At 48.0% G+C, this 21,108-nt stretch overlaps 2 protein-coding genes across 10 annotated transcripts in view; both read left to right on the top strand.

Moving 5' to 3' along the window:
• Window positions 1-3,064, top strand: part of col18a1a (collagen type XVIII alpha 1 chain a) — a 32,382-nt gene extending 29,318 nt beyond the window's left edge. For all 6 annotated transcript variants that reach the window (XM_037239417.1, XM_037239416.1, XM_037239412.1 and 3 more), the window contains 9 exons: window positions 10-129; window positions 197-356; window positions 427-491; window positions 562-690; window positions 779-811; window positions 872-1,174; window positions 1,257-1,454; window positions 1,649-1,764; window positions 1,990-3,064. In XM_037239417.1, coding sequence (XP_037095312.1) covers window positions 10-129; window positions 197-356; window positions 427-491; window positions 562-690; window positions 779-811; window positions 872-1,174; window positions 1,257-1,454; window positions 1,649-1,764; window positions 1,990-2,203 — 1,338 coding nt within the window. In that variant the 3' untranslated portion in view covers window positions 2,204-3,064. The remainder of the gene's footprint in view (window positions 1-9; window positions 130-196; window positions 357-426; window positions 492-561; window positions 691-778; window positions 812-871; window positions 1,175-1,256; window positions 1,455-1,648; window positions 1,765-1,989) is intronic.
• A 9,917-nt stretch (window positions 3,065-12,981) lies between these two features.
• Window positions 12,982-21,016, top strand: pcbp3 (poly(rC) binding protein 3). 4 transcript variants are annotated; one of them, XM_037239392.1, is made up of 14 exons: window positions 12,982-13,036; window positions 13,274-13,381; window positions 13,461-13,595; window positions 14,668-14,691; window positions 14,754-14,786; window positions 15,084-15,200; window positions 15,272-15,403; window positions 15,909-16,037; window positions 16,192-16,266; window positions 16,437-16,478; window positions 17,226-17,301; window positions 17,975-18,027; window positions 18,160-18,329; window positions 19,298-21,016. In XM_037239392.1, exons 3-14 carry the CDS (start codon window positions 13,521-13,523, stop codon window positions 19,332-19,334), a joined length of 963 nt encoding a protein of 320 aa, XP_037095287.1. In that variant the 5' UTR covers window positions 12,982-13,036; window positions 13,274-13,381; window positions 13,461-13,520; the 3' UTR covers window positions 19,335-21,016. The 4 variants fall into 4 exon arrangements, with proteins under 4 accessions (XP_037095287.1, XP_037095284.1, XP_037095285.1 ...); XM_037239389.1 differs by having other exon boundaries at window positions 18,667-21,016; XM_037239390.1 differs by having other exon boundaries at window positions 17,223-17,301.
• The last annotated feature ends 92 nt before the right edge of the window (window positions 21,017-21,108 follow it).

Raw genomic sequence — 21,108 nt, 5'->3', positions numbered from 1 at the left:
TCTCCCCAGAATGAGCTGAAGGGAGAACATGGAGACCCGGGAGTGAAGGGAGAAAAGGGAGAGCCCAGTAGATATCATGACCCTCGTTTTGGAGGACCTCAAGGGCCTCCTGGCAAGCCAGGCTTACCCGTGAGTTGAAAAGAGCATCGTCGTGCTGGAGACTTGAAGTCTGAATTTTTTTTTTTTTTTCTCTTAGGGTCCAAAGGGAGATTCCATAAGGGGTCCCCCCGGACCTCAAGGTCCACCCGGTCAAGCAGGGATCGGTTACGATGGGCGTCCAGGTCCTCCCGGACCGCCTGGACCACCGGGACCGGCGACCTCTCCTTCGCTGCCTGGCGCCTTTTGGCCGAGTCAAAGTGAGTCGCTCGAAATAAGCGCGAGGCCGAGATGCACTCGGAGAGCTAACGAAGATGTTTCCATTTCAAGCTGCCAGTGTACCGGGACCTCCCGGTCCTCCTGGCCCACCTGGAAGTCCTGGACACTCATCTGGAGTAAGTCTTTAATTGATCCATCGGCACGAGAGTCTGATTGCTGATGGCTGGGTCGTCGGCGCCCGCGCAGATTACAGTTCTCAGGTCCTACGACACCATGCTGGCCATTGCCAGACGGCAGGCCGAGGGCAGCCTCGTCTACATCCTGGACAAAGCCGACCTCTATTTGAGAGTCCGCGATGGATTGCGCCAAGTCATGGTACGCTTCATTTGCTCCAGCTCCAGAAAAAAGCTTGTTTGGAGAAAATTCCATGAATCAGAGAAATATGTTTTTTTTTGGGGGTCAGCTTGGAGATTACCAGCCCTTCTTCAGAGATTCGGTGAGTCTGCTGCCAGAAAATGTGCAAATGCATTCGATATTCATTCCTTCTTCTTTCAAGGAAAACGAGGTGGCGGAGCTTCAGCCTCCGCCTGTCATCTCGTACCCGCAGTCCCACGACCAAAGCAACGGAGCCGGCCACTACTCGCAGAGCGTTTCCGCCACGCGACCCATGGAACCGCCCTCGCGCTCGCCGCCGGAGCCTCGCTACCCTCCGCGCTACGATCCCCGATTCCAAGACCAGCGGCGCTCGGGGCAGACGGATGGCGGTCGGGCGACGGCACAAGCCGAGGATAGACGACCCGTCGCTCCCCAGCGACCCCTAGCGCACCCTTCGCTCCATCTGGACAAATCGGGAGAGGGGGTGAGTGGCGCTGAGCAAACAGAAAACAATCATTTCTGGTGTCATCTTGAAGGTGCCTGACCAAGTACTTCTGCTTCATCAGCTCCATCTGATCGCCCTGAACGCCCCTCAAAGTGGGAACATGCGAGGAATTCGCGGAGCGGACTTCCTGTGTTTCCAGCAGGCCCGGGCCGTGGGCCTCAAGGGCACCTTCCGAGCCTTCCTGTCCTCCAAGCTCCAAGACCTTTACACCATTGTCCGCAGGTCGGACAGGGACACCTTGCCCATTGTCAACCTGAAGGTGAGATGCGACCGGCCGGCTATTTGAGCCGCCATTTGCATGCGAGCCATGCAAGATCTGCGGTAAAAAGAAAAGAAAAATAGCTGCTAGGTGCTGAAAAACACCCAAACTGCACCAATTGATGCTTCAAAGAATGGATCTTGTGTGGATTTTGACACTGTTGATGGGATCTTTTTTGCTTCTCTCCCATGCAGGATCAAGTGCTGTTTGACAGTTGGGAATCGATCTTTGGCGACCAGGCCAGCCAAATGAGAAACAACGTACCAATCTACTCCTTTGACGGCAGGGATATTCTCAGGGACAGCGCTTGGTGAGTCTTAAGGCCTCGATGGACCGGTCGGCCGTCAACATCATTTATTTCTTTTGATTTTATTTCTTTGATTTTCTTAATATTTTATGGACTTATCTATTTATTAGTTTACGTTTTGATACGCCGCCCCGCAAAGAATGTAATAGTGACTGCTTCTGCCGACGGTATACCCGTGTACACGTCTGAAGGCACGGCGACGGCCAACGTTTCTGTGCTCTCCCTCAGGCCCCACAAATTGGTGTGGCACGGGTCGAGCGACAGAGGCCAGAGGCAAACGGACCACTACTGCGAAACGTGGCGGGCGGGCGAGCAGGCGGTGACGGGGCTGGCGTCGCCCCTGACCGGCGGCCGCCTTCTGCAGCGCCACTCGCGCAGTTGCTCCAACGCCCACATTGTCCTGTGCATCGAGAACGCCTCCACCTTACGCTCCCAAGCGTGAGGACGTGAGCAGGTTTTGGCTTTGTTCTCCTTGTCGCCGTCGTTTTTCTTTCCATTCCGTCGTAAGCAGCAGCTTTTCGGGCCTGGCAGAGGAGGCGTGCTTCTTTCCCTCCCTCCCTCAGCGCCAAAGAGATCTCCTTTTTTGTCTCGGGGCCACATTTTTTCGTCGAAGGTTTGGGGAAAAAAAACAACCCAAACACTAAATACGTTGAGCAATTGTATCCATTTTTGTGTGTGTTACTTGCAATGTCGTTTGCCTTTCCAAATGTTATCTCCATCCTGTTATGTATTTTTTTGATGTATTGATCATTTCCACCCTTGTTTCCATTTGACGTTTGAGTTGTGGGTTACTTTTTGGGTACAGCACATACTGTTTTAAATTGAAAGAAAATATTTATTTTGAAATGAAGTTTTATAAGGACAAACAAATGAAACTAGAGCTTGCCCAAATGCTTTTTTTTTTTTTTCTTTTCCTCCATCACTGTGCCTTGCAACGAGACCAAGCCTGCTTTCCATTTAAAAAGAGGCCACTTCCGTTGAATCTAAATGTTGATGTTAACGACGCACTCTGCTGCTACGAGTGCTTTCCGGTGCAGCTTTTATTTGACACCGCCAGTATTCATTGGACATTTTCCTTCAATACAATTTAAATCATTTTTTTGTAAGCGAGAGCAAGTGATTGACTTTAATCTGTGTTGGGATTTTGTATAAAGGTAAAAAAAAAAGCAATATTTTGGTGATAAGCCAACTTTAGTGCAACTGATGCTCGACTGAATCTGTCGTTTTTATTCTTCATTTTCATCTTAACACATCGAGCTGTACTCATCTTCAAGGCACTGAATAAATGTCTTTTCAAACGCCACCGTGACAATTTTATCTCACTCGTTTAAAAACAAAAAAAAAGAAATTGTCAATTAAGTTATGTTGACCTAACACGCAACAAGTCCCTCATTCTCGAAGTCTGTGGCCGGCCGGGTACGGTGGAACTTTTTACGCGGTGGTTTAATGGCGAGCACTTTAGGGAAAATGATGAATACCCGCTTAACTCCTGAAGACGGAAAGCAGCACAGCACTCCTCAATTTGCCTGAAAATATCTTGGTTGATATTCAAGGCTGGAGGTCTGCAAGTGAAGCGATTTTATTCAAATGAGGTCACTCGTCATTGGCCAATGCCTAAAAAAATCCCCTTAAATCTCCACTTGAAAGTTCGTAGGAGTTCCATCATCGTATTTGATTAAGAAGATTAATTTGAATTATGCAGGGGTGGCCTCATTTGCCGGATACTTTAATAGCGTATCGCATTTAGGTGACGATTGGACGCTCGTTGGCAGCCAAACGAGATGACTTGATATGAATGCGAAGAAGCGCTTGCACACATTGACAGAACATAATCATCAAATACCAAAACGTGTCGTTTCCATCAACTTTTTCATTTGGTAGAAATTGTGTGACATTCAAAGTTGATTTCTCTGGCTGTTCAATTCCATTTAAGGCTGCAGAAAACGACTATTTATTTTTGTATTTTTTCATTTATTTATTTTATTTTGAGGAGGCAGTTCTAAATGAGTGCAGCCAATAACGCAGCTCTGCTTACCCCCCTGATCATGTTTCAGAGGTCACGCTGCTGAAATTTTCTCCTGAAGGGTCATTTGGCGTCCTCAAATAAATCAGAAAATGCAAGCCTATTTCCATTTCCTTTGACGTGTCGGTCAAACACGGCCCGATGAAGGCGCCGTAGCTTAACCGAGCGAATTGGGTTGTCACAGCGGCATCCCAGCTTGTGTCCAATTCCTTATTGCTTTTTTGCTTAAGTACAAGTCGCGTATTATCCTTTGACATCATCTTAACCGGTTGAGGAGAGAGAGCGGGCCCGCAGGCTGCCGTGTAATCGCCCACATCTGGCTTCGGTCGGAAGCGTTAGCATGCCGGCAGCCCGGGGGAAAGCTATATTTAGCGGCTCCTAAGTAATAACTAAGTAGAGAAAGAGAGACAGAGAAAAAGAAAAAAAAAGCCATCCTGTAACAAGCACAATAGCGCAAGGTGACAGGCAGATTTGGGGGGAGTTAATTACAATAGCGGAGGACGTCCAAAGAGCCGGTTGTCAGCGCTGCGCTTTGCCATTCAATGTCGCAAGACCAACCGAAAAAGACAAAACCTTCCTCGACCCGACGTTAAGTTGGATTCACCTCAAAAACAAACATAGAGAAATAGAAATGCGGACAAATGAAAAGCAAGATTCACCCCTTAGTTGTTGTTCCGCAGAGGATAAAGAATCCATGCGTCTTGTTATATTGTGTCGATGCATCACGTTTGTCCACGCCGACTTTTCGGTAGACAGCGGGTAGCACTCTCACACTTGTGAGTGATCTGGCATTTAAGCGTTTTTTTCCCCCCCTCTCTCCTGTCTTTAAATATTTGATGAGCAGAGTGTTATGAGGAGCCATGTGAAGAGAGGCTACATCATACCGTTGTTTTTGCTCGCAATATTGAAATTGCTCAAGGAATGTTCTTTCTATTAAGCTTGTTTCGAAATGTAAAAGATACAAATGAGGTGAGAAGAATAAGGTAAAGGATACACCGTATAGTAGTTCTGGTTTTTATTTTCATTATTTGACAAGAGTTTTATTATTCCATTAAGCTTGCTATTAAGACATGTTTTTGCTGAAATGAAGCGATTTTGACATTCTTCAGAAGTCGTTCAACATTGAGATGGCTTTTAACATACAAATCAAATGGAGTCTCTGAATTTATGGGCGAAATCGTCGCTGAGACAGAAAGAAACAAAGCCCAAACATTTATTTTCCTGAGGCAGCTTTTGTGCAACATGCAGGGCTTGCCAATCCTTTGCCCAGCGTAAATGAAGCTAAATGTTGGCGGTGGAAACAAGCGGCTAACGCGGTAGCCGCTCGCTCCTTCACCTTCCACGGCTCACTGCTCATCAGTGCAGCCGGCAGCATATTGGATGTGACGTCTTCTTCCATCTTGGGATGAATTTTTGATGACTCTCGCTCTTGCGCTTACACGCAGATGGGCCTCGGAGCGGCCCGCCCCGGCCCGGCCCGGGGCTCTCAAACCACTAAAGCTGCGACCCACTAAGCAAATGATCAGGACGAAATAGTGAGCAATCCGACTTTTGGAATGGTTCTCTCTATTTGGGTTGCACCTGGCCGAGTGCTGGTCTTTGCTCGCCAATCTTCCGAGAGATGAGACGAAGAATATCGTCAAGCCGCACTGCATGAAACTGCTTCCGTTGCTCTTAACAACAAGCTATTGACAACTAATGAGTCTGGAAGCTTTCCAGCTTTCTTTCTTCTTTCCATCTCCAGCTGTTGTCATCCGAGCTGTTTTTGTGGCGGCCAACCAATCAGCTCCCTCCGGCCACTCGTGCCTTGTTCAGGTGTGCCTCATTGTCTTGTCAATGTGTTTGGATTGAGTTCCTTGCTTTTGCTCCCTTTTTGTCAAAAATAACTTTTGCAAACAAGATTTCTGCTTCACCATCCGCCGACGTGACCTGTTCTGGAGCGCATCCCTCTCGCCAAGTGGATCAGAGCGAGCTCGGCGGCGGCGGCTGCGCCCGCTCCCATTGGCTACCGGGGGACACCTCTCTGCCCGCTCCCATTGGCCGCCCGGAGGTGAGTGGGAGGGGGAGCTCGCCCCATCCTCCCCCTGTGGCAGCATGTGTAAATGTAAAGAATCTTTTTCTGTGCCTGTGATGTGAACCACTCTGAGGGTGCAGATAAAGAGCGAGCCAGCCAGCCAGCCAGCCAGCAAAAGAAAAGAGAAGCAAGCGGCACTTCTTCACCCCCTTCCATCTCCCCGCTCCTTGTCACTCCATCCTTCTTCCTTCCCCTCTGTGGGATCCGCTTGCAGGCAGCCCCCTCATCCCCCCATCCCGCCCAGGACCCTTGGACTCTCCTCACTTCTATCCCACAAAGTGACACTTTGGACGAGGTAAGAGCCCAATCTTTCTTCCTCCGTCGCTTTTCGAATTGAGTTTCTGTGTGTTGTGGCCTCCGTTTGGTCCCACCATATGTTCTCAAGTTGCTCCTCCAACACCGGCGTCACCTTCCAAAACGGGGACTCGGTCACAGGTGATTACAATCCTATCTCTACTTTGCAATCTGCTCGCCTGCAGGCACATCCTAGCAGGTGAACAAAGACAACACGCCGTGCTTGTGTTCCACAAGAAAAGGCACCTGTAATTGATTTGTTCTGCTTGCGAGGTAGTTGCTGAAGGCTATTTATAGATGCTGACAGCCCCCCCCCCCCAACCACACACACACCGCCTCCCCCCCAACCACAGGTCACTTCCTCCTCAAATGCCGGACTCGGGAGACGTGAGCGTCCAGCCAGAAGGCGTGACGTTGCAGCCAGTGTCTCCTGACTTGACAAGACATTGACCCGCTTGATTGAATCACGGGAAGGGAACTCAGCACGGCCCATAAAGCATTCCTGGCAATAGCCGGGGGGGGGGGGGGGCTGCTTAGTCCTCCATCCGCACATCCTGTAATTTACCAGGAAATGTGGAGTGTGTGTCTGTGAAATAGATTGTGCTAAAGTGGTTGAGACGTCAATACGCTCTGCCTGCGCAGTTTGAACGCCATTGTAGCCAATTATTGGGCCTCACCACACGTCAATCAATGACTTGGGGAAAAGTAGAAATGCTGAATCAACCCAATTTCGTAACAAACACAAAATATCCTTTGAGAATATTTCCGTCACGCGATAGAAGCAGCATGATTAATGTTTCATTCCAACAAGGGTTCGTCCCAGTTCTGAGGTTGGGCTTTCCTATATTCGTTCTTCCCGACACAAAGGTTTGCCAAAAAGTTACTTTTGCCGAAACTCTAGTATATTGTCCATTTTGTTTCCTACAATGCACTTAAGTTTTCGTCAGAGCCCAAAAATGTAACCATAAATTTATTATAATATATTTATCAATATATTTTATATTTATGATATGAGTTTATTATTATTTTTAAAGCACTTCTGTCACACTGGCTGTGTCAGGGTAAGCTCTTTCAGTTGATACATTGGCGCTCTCCAAATGCAGCCTCTTGCACCTGTGCGTCTTGCACGTCCAGCCAGTTTTACACGGGTGCCTCCACTTGCGTGACCAATGTGAGCAGATGAGCTGTGATGGCGGAAGGAACTGACTGGAACAAAATGAATGAAAAACGACGGCATACACACAACCCGCGTGTTATACTGTGTGAGCCGGCACCCAATGTCGAGAGGACGGCGGCCGAGGTGTTCGGAAATCGTGCGGCCCATTGACCCCTGTGCCGGCTCTATTTTTAGACTCGCTAATACACACTGGCGCCGCTCAAGCGACAAGTAAATGTTATTGCCGCTTCCAGGGCAAGTGCGCCGCCGTTAAGTTCTGAAGCATGGCGTCGGCCGGCGCACAACGGGCAGTCCAGCATCCGCTTGGTTCATCAATTAGTCATGCGGCCTCTTCATCGCTGTGCGAGGGTCATGTAAACATCGACATGTTTGGGCCTTGATTAGTACCAGCTAAGACATTTTGACGGGCTACTTTTTAAAATAATCAATAAATCTCAATGTTGAGATTCCAAATTGAGTCTGTAAAAGTCACCAGCTCGGGACTAGCCCGAAACCTGAAGGTGGAAAACCCGCGAGAGCAGCCATATTGTTACTGGTGCAAATCGTTCCTCCGAGTCACTCCAAAAAAAATCAAAAGTGACGATTTGCGTCACACAACTGGGAATGATGTGTGTGTGTGTTTGAGCTGCTTGTCAGATGATGTCAGAAAAAAGTCAAAGCTATTGGAATCTCAGCTCTTGGCACTCGTCGCTGCCTCTCAGCGTTTTCGCTTGATTAAAAAGCTCCCGGGAGTTTGTAAGCGCGCGGTAGGCGAGCCTTCGCTCACTTGCTAGCACGCACGCGCCTGCCAGCTTAGCACGGCGATTATTCAAGCCTCTTAGGCTAAGCCACGGCACCGGAGTGACGAGCGTCATCTCCCCTTCCTCGCACGAGGCAAACCTGTTGTCTGGGAAAGCGGAGACGGCCGGGATCAGTGACACGGTCCGATGCGCACGCCGGACGCTTTATTTAGACGCGTAATCCAGCCGGCCCGCCGTTCAAAATCTTTGATGGACTCAGGGAGCGGCGTGGTCTCATCCAAAAGTGTCCTCGAGAGTGGAGCAAACCAAATCCATGACTAGGGAAACCTTTTTTTTTGTTCCATGTTTTTGGTTCCCTTTCGAGAGAAAAGCCCGATAGGCCGAGTTTTCTCTCACAACACACTTTGTTCCATCTAGTGCAGGGGTGTCAAACTCGGTTTTATCGCAGGCCGCATCGTAGTCATAGTTTTCTTTGGAGGGCCATCGTTACTGTCGACCCAAATAAATGTATGAAAGTCTCATATTATAAACAGTGAAGACAATTTGTAATTTTAGTATTGGCACATGAAGTCGATGTCTTCACAGGCCACATAAAATGATTTCATGGGCCTTGAGTTTGACACCACTGATCTAGTGGAAGGCAAGTTCATCCAGTAGTGTCTGTCGCAAAGAAAGAAATGGTCATTGCAGTGAATGACGTTTTTTTTTTAATCTACATTTTTTTTAGTTTGCCAGAGCACAGCTAAAGATGTTTTATTTACTTTTGACCTTGGTGGTCTTCGGGACACATTGCAGCAGCTCGAGCGGCGCAAGCTGTCGCTTTGTGTCGGCTCAGCACGCCGGCCGGCTCGCGGGAGTCGACCGCCGAGCGGCGCCTGACCAACAGATTGGCCCCAGCGGGCGACCGAGAAGCAAAGCAACAAAGAGCCCAGGCAGAGGCCGAAGCTCACGCCATTGCTTTAACATTACATTTCTTGATCTGCTTTTATTTTTCTATTCAGCAGAAATAGCTCAATCATTCATTTCCGTGCGATTAAATGGCGCCGCCGCAACATTAAAACGGAAGAAAAGATTCAGCTCGGAGGCGCCGCGACTAAACAGTAAATAATCCAAAGGGAGAAACGTTAACCTTTAACATGTGATGCGCTCGCGTGCACACGTCAGGGTTGTAAACAATGGCTGCATAAAAACGGAATTGACCTTGGACAATAAAACGGAATAACTCTGCTAGATGGATGATATGATGATTTTTTTTTATGCCAACCAAAGACATGAATAAGTGAAACGCGTGCGTTTAGGAATCTATATTTAGGCTCTTGTATGTTTGGCTCCCAATCAGGTTGCCAAGTCAGCAAGATTGCACGAGAGCTTAAGGAGAGCTTCCAATCTGCCTCGTTCATTCATCATTGAAAATTGCTCTGGGGTGCTCGAGGAATGCTTCAATTCACCCGAGATCCTGCCAAAAAATTGAAGGTCAACTTGTGGCAGCATTTTCTGCGTTCAGTTGTTCTTGTGGGAAGGAGAAGTACATTGCGCCACCAGTCGCTGGCTCGGTGGTCCCGCATGATTATTTGACGAGGTTGAAAGTGTGTCAGAGCAGCTGGTGAGGTGAGGTGAGGTGAGATCTTGCGCCAGGATGTAGCTTGCTTGCTTTCCTCCGCCGACTCTGGAATGTTTCCAGAGGCGGGCAATTCCTTAAGCGGGCAGGATGAGTTGCAGCTTTTCCAGCGTCCTTGGGGCGTGTCAAACCCGATGACGACGACGCAACCCGAGTACGTTCTTCAAATGTATAAGGGCTTTTTTTTTTTAAAGGTTACAATCTGAAAGAAGTGCTCCAACGTGACAAAAGGCAACATTTGCATGTTGGAGGTTGTTGGTGGTTCCCCCGTCTTGGGGATTAAGAGCTTTTAAGACTCAGACTTCAAAGCCGAGGCGTCTCTTTACTGAAGGTGTGAGGATGTCAAACGCTGCTTAGTCGGACGGGATATTAGCTTTCCCCTGACGCTCGCGCGCACACACACACAGACACACACTGAAAGCCATAATAATGACTTTGTGCAATTCTGAAACCTAACCCGGGAAGCTTCGTAGGCGATAAAAACATCCTGTCCTCTTTTTGCTTCAAGGGAGAACATTTGTGATTTGTTTCTCTGCAAATCTGTTAGCTTCCACAAAGATCAAGCATTAAAGAAAGACCAGCTCAGTGGCCTAGTGGTAGAGTGTCCGCCCTGAGACTGGAAGGTTGTGGGTTCAAACCCTGGCCGGCCGGGTCATACCAAAGACTATAAAAATGGGACCCATTGCCTCCCTGCTTGGCACTCAGCATTAAGGGTTGGAATTGGGGGGTTAGATCACCAAATGATTCCCGAGCGCGGCACCGCTGCTGCTCACTGCTCCCCTCTCCCCCAGGGGATGGATCAAAATCACATGGGGATGGGTTAAATGCAGAGGACAAATTTCACCACACCCAGATGTGTGTGTGACCATCATTGGGACTTTAACTTTTAACTTAACTTTAAAGTCAACTTCCCATACCTGCCGGCCGGCACTTGGGCTGTTTTGCGGGGGCGGTCTCGTCTCATTTTCCTTTTTCAACAAGCCCCGCCTTGGATGTCTGCCAATAAACGTCTGCTCCTAGTTAGCCTGCGCGCAATTGCATGTGGAAATTAGCTTGGACAATCTCCGTTTATTGCGTTTCATTTATGGGCAGTCTTGTTATCGCACACGTGCAGCGGAAGCCCCGCCCCCACCCACGCTTGAGCGCTTGCCAGTAGCTGTGATGAGGCGGCAGAACGAGCCGGCCTCTCCGACATAAACATGTCCGGCGTCGAGATATATGACGGGCAATTCCATCGCCGCTTGAAGCCCGGCCAATTGCTAAACGGAGGCGCAATCCCCACAAGGGCAACCGTGGCAAGGGGTCGCTCGCACAAGGGATAGCAATGTTAAATGGAGGATTATGGAAATATGGCCATCAATTAGCGGGCCTTTGTGTGACGCCATGTCAAAGTCAGTGTCCTTTGATTGCATTTTTGCCCGCTCACAACAGTGGGGCCCGATCCGGAAGAATTTTGAAAGGCCACCAATATTTATATTTATTATAAACGAATTAATACGCAAAAGAAATCCCTCCAAGGCTGCAGCGGGGAAAGCACACGAAATGCAGCATGACTAATGGCTCATCATCGGCGACAAGGTGGCCATCTTGCGCACAATCGACCACTTTGCTGGCTCCAAATGACTTCAAAGCAGAGTCTTAGGCCGCCGGTTCCGATTGGAGCGAGCGCTCCGGCTCCATGGCTCCGGCTAAGCTCTCCCGCCTTTATGTTGGGAAAATGACCGCGACGTGGCCCCTTTTGGGAGCGCGTTTGTCCACCTAAGCGTTTCTTCTGCTTGCTCGGAGGGTTCGCTTTGCACGTCTGCGCGTGTTTGCTGGGCCATGTCGTGTCTTTGCGGCATATTCTGCACCGAGTAAATCCATCTTTTTTTGCTCGAGACACTAATCCCACATTTATTATTTAGGGTTGTCTATGTGTGTGTGTGTGTGTGTGTGTGTGTGCGTGTGTGTTCAGCTGAACTTTGACAAATCAGGCCTTTGCGGACTTGAGGGTGGAAATGATCAAACTGGGTCCGTTCATCGGTTTGTGTGCACTCCGCTCAATAATGGATTATTATATGATATATATAATAATGGAAAGGACGGCCGGCCGAATGTTGTTTTCACTACTATGCGTGTGTTCCATTTGGGGGTGTGAAGCGCTTCAGCTGACAAAATGTGTGCCGAAGATGCTGTCGGGATATTTAATGAGAGCCTAAGAGCCACGCTGAGGAGATGGGCATTAGCCTTTTTCATCATTAAATATTAAAAGTGTCATGGGAGCGCGGCAGGCAGGCGGGCGGGCGGGCGGGCGGGCAGGCGGGGGCCTTTCCATTGACGTGATAATCGACTTTTTACCCAGAGGGACCTCAGCGCCGCCAACCACTCCTTTGCCCCTGCACGAAAGCTGTGGAGAAATCAGATTGCTGCTTCTGAGGATTATCTTAATGTGTATAAGTGTAGAGGGGGGGCGGGAGGCAAAGATTACGCACATTATTCCCTTCCTGGCTTCTTCTTTTGGAGGAAAAGGTCACAGCGGACCGTGCAACTCCAAAGTGTACTTAACCAGGCGAGAGGCACTTCAATACTTACGTAACACTCCTATTATGCTGCGGGTCAAATTGACCCACCCGTTAAATAAATACATACATACAATGAGCACAAAGATGTATTCACAAAGTCCTGATGGTGTACATGCTGGGCAGGTGGGGTCATTTTGACCTTGAGGCGATTTTGATTTAAAAAAAAAAAAAATACACAAATATATTTAGTCTCCAAACAAAGTCAAACGAAACGACACACACACACACACACACACACACACACACACGCAGGCAAACAAATATATTTACCATCATGACACGTAAGGCTGTCAGGATCGCAGTTACAAAAATAAAGGAGAGATAGCAAGTGTTAGAATATTCGTCACGTTATTCTTTTTTTACTGGCATTCTTGTAGAAGAAATCCACTCGTTGCTATAGTGTCGATTTTCTGTCACAAAATACGATGTAAATGTAGTCAAGATTACGTCATTGAGAAAAGGGTAATGGTGCATTTGTGGTGTGAGGCCAAAAGAGGGCAGCAACGTCCTGCTGCCAAATCGTTTCACGTGTACCTAAAAGCGGCCGGCAGATGGCGCTACAAAGCAGCATCATTTGAACCCATATGCTCGGTTTCATTCACAGATTCGCCTCGCCTCACTGTCCCCGGGGGTCTTGTCGTCTGCAAGCTCACAATGTAAGAAGTAATAACAATGAAACGGTGACTATAATATGAACAACATTTTCATGCATTCATCTTTTTATTTGCGCCCTCTCATTCTCAGATAACTAATTGGATGAAATTTGCACCGGGAAAGCACACCAGAGAGTAAGTACACGGTGATGATGGTCGTTAAGAGGGCCTGAGCTGAGACGCACCGAGCCCTGGCCCACCAAGAAGATGCCAAAGGCACATCCAAAAGTAAATTTGTGCATGCGCTGTTGTCACCTCTGACAGCGGTGATGTCATCAAGCCAGGACCACTTGTCACAAATGTGCGGGTGGATTGGCTGTCCATGATTTGCAACGAGGACAAAATGTCCATCACGTTTGTTTCGATGTTCAGATGTCAGCATGAGCTGGTAATCGACTGAAAGAGAGGAAGGCAGACGGCTGCTGGAGCAAACTCTGCTGTCCTTTATGACCTCACAAAAGTTCAGCCGCAGAAGCTCTGGTGAGTGGCGCCGCCGCCGCCGCCGCCGCTTTAATGTGGACGACCTTCAATATTTCTCTCCCTGTGTGAGGATCGTCAGGTGCCTAGCTGGCCGCCATCCCATCATATTCCAGGCATCGTCACCCGGCGTCCTCCCGCCATGGAGTCGGCCCAAGTCCAGTCGGAAGGTGGCCTCAACGTCACCCTCACCATCCGGCTCCTCATGCACGGAAAAGTAAGCAGACGGCGAATGTCTCAAACCATGTGACCGTTGGAGAACAAATACTCCAAGACAAAGTTGGTTTCTCTTTTTGAGGTCAGACAGTACTTGGACTTGGACTTGAGAGCTTCCCGCATGCAAATGATCTGCTCAATATGCAGCGACACGGACACAAAGCAGCAGGTGGCCTCACTGGGAGGTCAAAGGTCGTTGACAGGGGGAAACTTCCTTGTTGATGCATCAGCGTCACTTGTTTGGAGTGTCTTTCTTTTTAATGAATCGGGCCAGCAGCCACACTCCGTTCCCATAACAGTGGTCCGGATCAAAATGATGGATGAGCAAAAAAATCAAAAGCAGGAGTTTCTTTAGGGGTGACTCCTCTGTCCCAGAAATATGAAAGCGGTGAAATCCACTTAGGATGTTAGTCGTTCATCTTCTGAATCATTCCCGCTGACAAACCCAAATCGTTCATGGAGTACGTCTGCCTCCTTAGCTTTCCGCTTTCCGCCTTCCAGAACGAGTCCTCGTCCAAGAATTGAAGGCCTTCCGGTGTGAATGTGATCTGCTCTGTATTCCGCCGTGCCCGCGATCCATCCATCTCTCCATCAAGCCGCCCTCCTCCTATCTATCCATTTACGGCCAAGGTCACGGCGAGCCGGAGCCCGTCCCGGCAGATCAGCAGTCAATCACACGCAGGCAGACAAATGTGAACACTGGCGTTCTCACCTCCAGGCAAGTCGGCGTGGCTGCTTTGAAGCAGCTGAGGCGCCCCGGCGGAACTGAGCGAGTCCATTTGGTTGCCGGAGAGCCAGCGACTGGGGGGGAAAGGGAGCCCCGATAGCAATTGATGAGGCTTGCTTGATTCAGAGCAAAGCTTTTTTCTTTTTTAGCATGCGGTCAACACACATTGACTTTGTGTGGTTGGACAGGAACAGCAACTAACAGCTTTTGTGAATATTCATAGCTACTCGGGGAGCTTTCACCATTGCCATTGTATGCAAATGGGGGATGAACCTCAGCGGGGGGGGAGAAAAAAAATCCCTTTGTGGTCAATTGTACTGACACGTCTCCTTTGCGTGTATTGCAGGAAGTGGGCAGCATCATTGGAAAGGTAGGCTCACCTCCGTCCGGCCTCCGGCACGTATTCTAAAGCTGCTCTCTTATTTCATCCAGAAAGGGGAAACGGTGAAAAAAATGCGCGAAGAGGTGAGTGTGCTCATTCGCAACATTTAAATGGATTCACGTTCGTGGCGGTCAACTGAATTGGTGTCGTTTGCGTCTTTTTGTCATCCATTACGATGATATCAATTGTTGATGGGTTAAATGCAGAGACAAATTTCACCACACCCAGATGTGTGCGTGACAATCATTGGGTCTTTCTTTCTTTCCTTTCTAAATTGGGCTGGAATGGATTCGCGGCGTTTCTGTTTTGAATGGGGAAACGCAAATTGAAGTTAAAAGCGTGGAAGTTGTGGCGTGATGTTTTTCTTTTTGACTTTGCAGAGCGGCGCACGAATTAACATCTCGGAAGGCAACTGCCCAGAGAGGATCGTCACCGTCACGGGACCGACGGACACCATCTTCAAGGCCTTTGCCATGATTGCCTATAAATTTGAGGAGGTGAGCGCGAGCGAGCGAGCGAGCGGGAAGCCGTGGCGACGTCATTGGTGGACAACGTGTTTTGCTGGCAGGACATCATCAACTCCATGAGCAACAGCCCGGCCATCAGCAAGCCGCCGGTCACCTTGAGGCTGGTGGTGCCGGCCAGCCAGTGCGGCTCTCTCATCGGCAAAGGAGGCTCCAAAATCAAAGAAATGCGAGAGGTAGGATCAAAGTTGTCCTAGTTCATCTGGCAGCCTAGATAAAATACAACGTTGACGTCTATATGTGTCAAGGGTAGTGAAAGAGTTCAAACGTGAATAGGTCCAAATAGGAAAGTAGTAGTACATGTGATACGTCTCGACCAAGAGACGAGCTTGGCACGTCTGGGAGGGAGGGGATCATCTTGTCAGATGGGTTTCTGTTTTCTCTGTTATGGTTGAACCTTTTCTCACAGAACAAAATGATCGGGGGCAACAAAAGAAAGAGAGGAAAACAAAACGACATGAGCCTAATTCATTGTTGGTGCACGTTGAGGAGAGATTTCCCTCCCTCCGGCTGAACCTCGGGGCGCATCCTTATTGCAGCCCAAGTCGTAGCAATAAAATAGTATTTCCAGGCATTACAAGTGGCAAACAAAAATCCCCAGACAGCGCTAAGGCAATCCAGCTAAAGCCTCAATTCCATGGAGTCAATTGCTGCTCTGAAAAGGCCACGTGGCTTCTCTAGTCCACAGGGGCGCAGGTTCAGGTGGCCGGAGACATGCTGCCCAACTCCACCGAGCGCGCCGTGACAATCTCCGGGACCCCCGAAGCCATCATCCAGTGTGTCAAACAGATTTGTGTCGTCATGCTGGAGGTACAAACATCCATGACACGTTCAATTTCACTTTCAATTGGATCTGCAATGGGACCAAAATGTCCGCTTCGAACCAAAAAGATGCCAGAAACTTTTTTTTGTCTTTCCACATTTGATGTCTAATGCTTTTCTTCCGTTTCTGGCTCTCTCCTAGTCGCCGCCCAAAGGGGCCACGATTCCTTATCGCCCGAAGCCCGCTTCCACCCCTGTCATTTTTTCCGGGGGCCAGGTAAGAGTCCCGGCCTCCGCTACGGATGGCTTTCTACCGAGTCCAGAAGCCCCTTTTATTTTTAGATGCAGACACAAAAACGCAAACAGACTCCAAGGCACAATCCAGACATGAGAGAAGATCTCCATCTTCCTTTATTGACGACGCCTGTCTTGTGTCTTCCCCCGCAGGCCTACACAATTCAGGGACAATATGCCATTCCACATCCAGATGTGAGTTTTCTTCTCTTCTCACCGTAACATCACGAAATCAAGAGTGAGGAGGCGGGAATCTAAACGTGACAGCCCACCTCCGGCAATCTATAAAGATAGTACAAGATAACAAAAGCGCGGTCCATATATTAAAAAGTGCAAGTCGCTTAATTTCCAGCCGGCCGGCCGGTGGGCGGGCCGAGTAATAATCCGCCTTCATCCGTCCTTGTCGCGAGAGCATCTGAAGAGTCGGCTGCTGTCAGATTGACTCATTTCAAGTTGGGCAGTGATGGATGCGCTCGCGGGTAACCATCGCTCAAGAGCCGACTTGACATCCTCTTAAAAGTCCGTTTGAGCTGGGACTACTCCAAAAAAAAAAGGGTTTTGGTCATTTACGACGAGTGCAGTAATAAAAAAACAAAGTAAAAAAAAAAAAAGGGTTTTCGTCATTTGTGAGTGCAGTAATAAAAAAAAAAGTAAAGTAAAACAATTTAATAAAGGGTTTTGGTCATTTGCGACGGGTGCAGTAATAAACTATATAAAAAAAAAAGAAAAAAAAAAGGGGTTTTGGTCATTTACGACGAGCGCAGTAATCCAAGTCGAATTGTCCGAAAGCAACTTCCTCCTTCCTCTCTCCTTCTCATGTCCCTCCCCCCTCCACCTTCTTGGTTGCGTGGCCACCTCTCCTCACCGTGTGGACTTTGCCTACATTGTGTTGGTGTGAAGAGTAACCTGTTAGTTGTCCTTTCCCTCCTAACCCTTCAGCAGCTGACCAAGCTCCACCAGCTGGCTATGCAGCAAACCCCCTTTACCCCCCTCGGACAGACCACCCCCGCTTTCCCCGGTACGTACCCACAAGACCCCCCCCCCCCCCCGTAGACGTGCCTGTCCTTCTCTGTCCTCTTCTCTCCCCTCCCACCTTGTGGCTTTTTCTTTTCCGTTCAGCCTGACCTGCTCGCTGTGCTTCCTGTTTGTTTTTTTTTCCTTGAGAAAGCCATTAGGCCTGTGACAAGCAACATGGCCGCTTAATGCAATCATGTGCTAATTATTGTTTGGTAAAGGCCATGCAGCTGTCCTTGAAAACACTTTGTGTTATTTCATTTGCCTTACATGACGACGCTCTAATGGCATAGCGGCTCACTTAGGGTTGGTTCCAAACTGAAGCGTAATGCGGGAAGTGCCAAACGCTCGGTGCCACGTGATGGAATTGCTAAAAAATGGCTCTGGCTCGCTCACATTTCTTCTCTGACCTCGATGATATGAAAATGCAATGTGATCGTTTCAATTGAAGCTTCAGTAACACGTCACAATCGTGTTCGGCTCAGCTGCGTGCTCCTGCATTTTTCTTTGGTTTTTGCCCCAACATTTCCAACAGTTCCCGGGTGTGGTCAGAAAAACTTCAACTTCAAAAACACAGCGTTATTTGGCGGCAAAATCATGCCTCAGAAATCACAAGAAGAACTTTCAGCTTTCAACCATTCCTTGTTTGTTTCTTGTGCTTTGTTTGACCAATTCAGGTTTGGAAGCGAGTCCACCGGCCAGCACCCATGAGCTCACCATTCCTAATGACGTGAGTAAGCTTTCAAAAATCCCACACGGGCCCTTACGGCATTTCTGTATTTCTTCAGCTAACCATGTCGTTTTTTGGGGGGTCATCGTATGCATCTCTAGTATGACCTGTGACAATTGATTTTTATTCCAGCTCATAGGCTGCATCATCGGACGTCAAGGCACCAAAATCAACGAAATCCGCCAAATGTCGGGAGCTCAGATCAAAATCGCCAACGCCATCGAAGGCTCGACCGAGCGGCAGATCACCATCACCGGGACGCCCGCCAACATCAGTCTGGCTCAGTATCTCATCAATGCCAGGTTTGTGGGACATATTTATTAGTCTGCTGCAGAATTCTCAATAATATGATAAAGAAAAGAAAAAGTTTTTCCCTCAAAACAATTTGAATCATTGTTTACTCGGTTCACGGCTGCCCTGAAAAACTATGCCTACGTAGGACAATGGCAACAACAGCCTAGACACAAACGCTCTTAATCAAAGTCACCTCAAAAGATTTATTTGTTCACCTTACCTGCCTGTGTTGCCTGCAAATCAACCAACACAAACGTCACAAACAACGCAAAGTCAAACTCATTCAACACAATTGCAGTGAAAGTTATTATTATTATTATTATTTGCCCTAACTCCCAATGGCAGGTTCAGGGACGTGGCCGCCATGTGGAATGAGCCCTCGGCAATGACAACTTCTTGAAGTGGCTGGCGGGTTTTCAGACAAGCCCCGCCCCCCCCAATTCCCACAACAAATATTCCCCCCTTCCTGTGGCACACTTGTATTTGGAGTATTTTATTTGCTGTTATTCTATAGGCAACATGACACTTAAGGAGCTCTCCTAGATTTATTGACTAAACTATTCTTGGTATATGTTTGAAAAATTCAAATGGATGTTTGTTCCTTTTTGCTCATGTGCAACCTTTGAAGTTGTCGGCAATCTACTCATCAATTCTGTGCGCAATGTTTTATTCTTCCAATCCGGTTGAAGAGCGAAAACAAAGTGGACTTTTAAAGCAATAATATTCATGGGTCGATTTGACCCGGAGCATGGTTCATCAGAATCAAAACAATCCAAATGAACATTGTGTAGATGTGATGATCAAGTCCAAATGTGAGTGTGTGAATTTCATCAGTCGTAAAGCATTAGCAGCCTAATATAAGCCGAACGTTAACAACAAATCATCCTAATCATCATGCGCGTAACAAGCAACTCTGATATTTTCTTGTCACACTTTTTTTTGTTTTTGTTTTGTTTTTTGTTTTGTACTGTCCTAGGTTGACATCGGAAGTCACCGGAATGGCCACTCTCTAATTTGTAGCCATCTTCTCTCTGTGAGCCACCTTGAGATCATGCCCTTGATTTATCTATCCTCCATCGTCTCCATGTTGACGCTCAACTTTTGCTGTAAATCCACTTTGAGACGCTTCTGCAACCACTTTGCTTTGCTTTTCGACTTCACTTTCCTTGCGCTGAGATCGAGAGGCCTTTTTTTGTGCAGCAACCCAAAAGAACTTTCTCGGCACTGTGGGAATTTTTCAAATGACAATTCCAGGGGCACCTTGCCATGCACAAGTTGTGGTGATTCTTCTGTTATCTTCTCTATGAATTGCTACACCCAAAATGTTCAGTCTGCATGTTTAGCCAGTCAAACGATGTACATTTTTGTTTGATATGTTTAGTAGTATCATTATTTATTGTCCATTTTTTACAATTGTAAACCTTATATGCCAACAAAAGCCATTTAACATTGCTAGAATTTGATCTAGTGTCAAAAGACAGAATTTGTGGGTGTTTGTATACATTTTCTTCATTTTTGTATTTGACAATCCGTTTGGAAGCAAAAATGAAATTGCAGCTGACGCAAGACTTCTATGCAAGACTCTGGCAAACAAATTTGAGCATCTTCATCCCGATTGCGATATCCCATCCCATCTATCACAGCCGACTCGCTTCCGAGCCCAAAAAGTCACAATCATGCCACTTGGACCACGCCACACAGTGGTGTAAATCCAGTCTCAATTCTACGCCAAGAAATCAAATGATGCCTATCGCAATGATGTCATTGCAGCTTTGACTCAAGTCATTTGTCGTATTGGCGTTCCAATCCTGTAGGGGGAAGCCTACCAATTCATCTGTTTTATGAAATCTTTTTGTCGCTCATTTGTCGTATTGGCATTCCAATCGTGTAGGTGGGAAAGTCGTAAATATTTGTTTGTGCGCATTGTAGAGGCGACGCTCGAATCAGCGCGACAAACAGACAAAAGGCATTTTTTATGGTCTTTGAGCGAAAGGTGAGATGGTTAGCGGTGCTGAAGCATCACCTTGGCAACCCTTTTCCAGCCAACGCATTCAGGTCAAGATCTCCGGGGACTAGAATAGGACAGCGATACAATGAGCATCTTGCCTTCCCCCACTCCACTCCCAAATCGTAACCTTCCAATGTTTGCTAAAGATCACCATTGAAAGGTGGAGACAAGGTGCAAAATGCCGCACGTCGAGGCGGGGCATCCCGGTCAAGTGGGAGATGGTCTCGGGAAGAATTGCTCCCGGCACAGGACGTCATTTTCAAAGTCATTCGCTGTCATCGATGTCGTGATGGAACTGCGTTGTTGGTTTTGCGCAAAACGTCCAGACGAAGCTTCTTTCGAGCTAAATGTGGGAAGACCAACAAGTCCAGCGCAAGAGCAAAGCGCAGCCAATAAAGTCGGAGCCATCATTTCATTTTGTGGACGAAGCCTCCCCTCGACTCTCAGGGATCGGAAGAATCGCAACGGCGCTGTTGTGGTTGTCTTGAAGACTTTTCTCCTCACATCTGAGCAGGCTTCATCAGTTGGCGCTTGCTCAGTTTTGATTTTAAAGCTGACGTCTGTTCTCCTGAGAGCCACCCGCTCTTGTGTTTTTCAAATCTCATACTTTGCAAAGATCTCCGTTGTCTTCATGTTGTTCTTGTTTTGTAAAAAGAAAATAAAGTTGGAGTCGTCTTTGCCCCCCCCCCGGACTTTGCTCTCGTGTTCTTGTGAGGTGTGGACGACCCAAAAATGATTGAGATCAGGTCGTGTACTCACGACGACACACAAACACGGTC

The sequence above is a fragment of the Syngnathus acus genome, chromosome 21, assembly GCF_901709675.1.
Source record: "Syngnathus acus chromosome 21, fSynAcu1.2, whole genome shotgun sequence".
In the NCBI taxonomy this organism is placed as follows: domain Eukaryota; kingdom Metazoa; phylum Chordata; class Actinopteri; order Syngnathiformes; family Syngnathidae; genus Syngnathus; species Syngnathus acus.
The sequence above is the reverse complement of the archived record's forward strand: the minus strand, read 5'-3'. Positions and strand labels throughout refer to the sequence as shown.

Bases quoted from the DNA above. Each gene is read 5' to 3' on its own strand.
- pcbp3 (XM_037239388.1), top strand. From the start codon at position 13,521: ATGGAGTCGGCCCAAGTCCAGTCGGAAGGTGGCCTCAACGTCACCCTC. The intron at 15,201-15,271 runs GTGAGCGCGAGC...TTTTGCTGGCAG, and splicing joins TTGCCTATAAATTTGAGGAG to GACATCATCAACTCCATGAG. The intron at 18,028-18,159 runs GTGAGTAAGCTT...TTTTTATTCCAG, and splicing joins AGCTCACCATTCCTAATGAC to CTCATAGGCTGCATCATCGG.